This window comes from Pteropus vampyrus, unplaced genomic scaffold, assembly GCF_000151845.1.
Source record: "Pteropus vampyrus isolate Shadow unplaced genomic scaffold, Pvam_2.0 Scaffold154, whole genome shotgun sequence".
Lineage (NCBI taxonomy): Eukaryota > Metazoa > Chordata > Mammalia > Chiroptera > Pteropodidae > Pteropus > Pteropus vampyrus.
In genome coordinates, this window is record NW_011888935.1 from 2,473,231 (window position 1) to 2,477,499 (window position 4,269).

At 37.3% G+C, this 4,269-nt stretch overlaps 1 protein-coding gene across 2 annotated transcripts in view; it reads left to right on the forward strand.

The window, feature by feature from the left end:
- LACC1 (laccase domain containing 1) overlaps window positions 1–4,269 on the forward strand; it is a 13,379-nt gene continuing 9,110 nt past the window's right edge. The window contains exons 1-4 of one of the 2 annotated variants that reach the window (XM_011369763.2): window positions 1–51; window positions 779–1,401; window positions 2,083–2,261; window positions 3,005–3,170. In XM_011369763.2, coding sequence (XP_011368065.1) covers window positions 840–1,401; window positions 2,083–2,261; window positions 3,005–3,170 — 907 coding nt within the window. In that variant the 5' untranslated portion in view covers window positions 1–51; window positions 779–839. The remainder of the gene's footprint in view (window positions 52–778; window positions 1,402–2,082; window positions 2,262–3,004; window positions 3,171–4,269) is intronic. The other variant, XM_011369764.2, reaches the window with a different exon arrangement.

Genomic DNA, 4,269 nt, shown 5'->3' on the forward strand with positions numbered 1-4,269 from the left:
CCTCAAGTTTTTCGAAACTGACGAGATGAACTTGAGCGGGATCCGTGTACGGTAGGGAGTCGAAGTTAGGGGTGGCGGCGGGAGAAAACCGTCGGGGGCAAAGGGGGTCAAGAAAACGTGTCTCCAAAGAGAGACGATGGCGTGGGGTGGGAGGACAAGGGCTGGAGGTGAGAAAATCTCGCGGCGGCGATGAGTAGGAAAGCAGATAGGAAGCAGGTCTGCCCCAAATCACAGTCGCCGTTGCGCTCATTGTCACACCTGAGTATTGTGTAAATCCTGGAGGGAAATGTATCTGTCGTTTCAATTTTTCTCTCTTAAAAACGCGATTTGAAAGTTTAGCTCCGTTTAACATGTTGAATTTAAGGCCCCGGTATTTCATATGAAGGGATGTGACCTAACATGCAAGTCATGTCAGAATTAATCATATAGCACATAAATAGACACCAAGTAATTAAAAAACAGGACTTTGTCTAAGTGAGCAAGTAATTCCTTATTGAAAATTTGCTATATGAAAACACAAAACAAAAACAGGAACTGTTGTTTTGCTGGGAAAATGTACATCTGCTTTCAGGAAATGGATTAAGACTTGGCTTTGCATTAATTGTCATGATTCTCTTATGACAAACAATGGGCTAGCTTTTCTGGGAGGGTTCTATATTTACAATTTTGGTTCTATTTTTAGATCAATGCAATTTTTTCCCAGCCACAAATTTCTGTTTTAACTATTAGAAAATTGATATAAAATTGTATTCTTATTTATGCTAATTTTTCTTTACAGGTAATTCGGGGCGGGGGGGCACAAAAGTTTTCTTTGAAGAACGTCATAAGGTTACTGAAGGATGGCAGAAGCAGTGTTGATTGATCTCTTTGGTTTGAAATTGAACTCTCAGAAAAGCTATCATCAGACATTGCTGAAGACGTTGAATGCTGTTCAGCACCACCACGCTGCCAAGGCCAAGTTCCTTTGCATAATACGTTGTGGTAACATCGGCTGTGAAAGAGACAGTGACCATGATAACTATGAAGTAGAAACAAGCAATGGATTATCAACTCTCTTCAGAGAATTTGAGACTGTTAGCAATCCCAGCATGGCTGCCTGTTTGTATACCATTAAACAAAAAATTGATGAAAAAAATCTGAGCAGCATTAAGGTAATTGTACCCATGCACCGGAAGAACTTAATGAAGGCTTTTATTGATCAACTCTTCACTGATGTTTACAATTTTGAATTTGAAGATTTACAGGTGACTTTAAGGGGAAGTCTTTTGAAACAGTCCACAGAAATAGACAAGATCACAGCTCAAGAACTAGAAGAAATCCAGAACGAAGTCGAAACATATTTGAGAAGTCTGCCAGCACTTAAAGGAGAGTTAACCATTATCACATCTCCATTGATCTCAGGTACATTAAACAGTTATTGGTTGTTTTCACCATGCACATGAAAAGCAGCCTTTTGTTAAGAAGCCTTTCACCTTTTTTCCTCCTTTCTTTTGTAGACTGCTTTGAGGTTTATGTGCTCATTAACATTGATTGAAGCATGGAAATGTCATGGATAGTCTTGTCGTATTAAGGATGTCCAGGGACATCAAGGGATAGTCCCTTCAAAGCCACCCTAAATAAATAAATTTGCTTTAAGACAAATTCAGCTTTAAGACAAATCCCCAGGCTGCCCTTAAAATGAGCTTTATGACTCTTAATCATCTCCTGTTTAGCAATTCTGAAACCTTAACGTATTGGCACCTTAACCCTTAACGGAAGAGTGACATTTAAAACAGTCAAACTGACTTCTTAGTTAAATGATATTTACTATGAGCTATATGTTTTGGGGTATAGCAAAGAAAAATGGGACAGAAGATACCCTTTGAAGAGCAGTAACCCCATAGGAAAGGTAAACATAAAGCAGTGCGTAATAACACAGGGAGGGTGCGTAATAACACAGGGAAGGGCTTTGGAAATTACGTACCAGATAAACAGATGCAGGCTGAGATGATCAGGGAGGTCTTCCTGAGAGACAGGGCTTATCGTGCTTTTTATTGTCTTTCGTAGAGCACATTCTTAATTTTCGGTACTTATCTTCAACAGATATCTTCATACATGGATTTACTACGAGGACTGGTGGGATATCTTATATACCAACTCTCAGTTCATTCAATCTCTTCAGCAGTTCCAAACGGAGAGATCCCAAGGTCGTTGTTCAAGAAAACCTGCGTCGGCTGGGGACTGCTGCAGGATTCGATGCAAAAAAATTTTACCGAATAAAGGTAAAGTTATGTTTCGTACTTTGAAAAATCTGAAGTATATTCTTGACTCTGCTAATGACTACTGGGCTTTAATCAGGCTATTCAGCTTTTGCATCCGGTCGGTGTTTTATCTAAAACTTTAGGATAATGCTTGTTTTTCTTAGCTCTGTATACCATAGCCTAACAATCAGCTCTGTGATGTATGTATTTCACGTGGAGCTTCTCACATCTGAAAATGTAGTTAATTCTCAGATTGTACAGTACCACTGCCCTTTTAGATTTGGAAGGAAGGTTCCCAAATGGTGGAAAAGAAAGGCCATGGTTTTCTAAATCCACACCAGGAGGAACTTAGGGTACAATCGATGAGATAATGCCTTATTTCTTACAGAATTCTAACTTGACTTGAGTCTAGGAAGAGTAAAAATATTATTGACTTGGTAATTAATTTCTTTCCATGGATTAGTTCTTTGTGGAAAGTACTGCACATAGAGACCCATCTCTAATGGGAGGCGTTCATGATGGACAATATTGAATTTTTAAATGTTAAAGTCAGCTTTCCTTTGAATAAAATATGCAGAGATTATAATACCAAAAGTTAGGTGATAAGTAAATTTGGTATTTTACCATGTATAGAAGTGATATATTTAATGATTAGTAATCTTAAACTAGTTATGTTATTTTGTACAAAATAATACTTTCAGAAAAGCTTATGGTGTGAGAAATCTTACCTTCAAAACGTTTTAATTGCACATCTTTGCTATTAGACTGATCATGCCAATGACGTCTGGGTCATGGGAAGGAAGGAGCCTGAATCTTATGACGGAATAACCACAAATCAGAGGGGAGTCACAATAGCGGCTCTTGGTGCTGACTGTATACCGATAGTTTTTGCAGATCCGGTCAAAAAAGCATGCGGCGTGGCTCACTCTGGTACGTAAACTTAACTAAGCATATAGGATTTTACCAGTTTTGTAGTATAGAAAAAAATATTCCTTTCTGCTGGGCATGAAATAAATGAGCAGTTAATTACTTTACTTGGTGATAGGGGTAGGTTCAGCACACTCCTATTATGGAAGCAGAAGTATCTAAGTCAGATTATATGAATCAGAGTGGAATTCCCAAAAGAAGTAGTACCTAGGCTGATTCCTGAGGAATTTGTAGGGTTTGGCTAGGTGCCAGTGTTTTTCATTGGGGATGCTGTTAACATTTTGGACAAGATAATCTTACACTGCCGATAGTTTGCTTGGCCTTCAAAATTCTCGGTTGTCATAATTTAAAAAAAAAAAAAAGCCTCTATGCTTTTGAAAACACTCCCAGGGAGTGGTACTTGCTCTGGTTGAGAAGCCTTGAAGTCATGGCTATATGGGGCATAGGAAGGTTGGACATGTTGCAGAAAGGCGCTCATGAGATGCAGCAGCACGTGTAAAAGTATGGGGGTAAGAGAAAGCGAGAAATGTTTGGAAAACTGCATTTAGTTTAGTTTTACCAAATGCGGTATTTAATGTGAAAAAATTTTACCGAACAAAGGTAAAGTTATGTTTTATGCTTTGAAAAATCTCAAGTATATTCCTGACTCTGCTAATGACTATAGTCTGGTGGCTTTAACTATTCTCCGAAGATAAGAACAAAGAAGAATTTTTTGATGACATATTAAAGTTATGGAATTCTGTTTTCCGGAGGTGTTTTAAAATACTTTTTAGGTTAATCAGTGTTGATGATTCTATGTGAAATGAGAAATGATCTTTTGGATTTCCTTCTGCTTGAAAATCTATGGCAACTTTGCTTGTCAGGACATAGATAAATAAGAAAGTTGCATATTTTTCTTTTGATCTAGCTAAAATAATAGAATTAGTTGACTAGAAGTTGGGATTAGTATTTGACATTGTCAAAAGTTATTTAAAATTTGAATCTTCTTGGATATAAAAAATAATATTGTTTGTTACTTTTTAGGTTTTAAAACATTAAGTTTTAAAATATCGAATCAAAGCTAAAGCTGTCAAAATGAAACTATTGAAAAAGAAATTTGAAG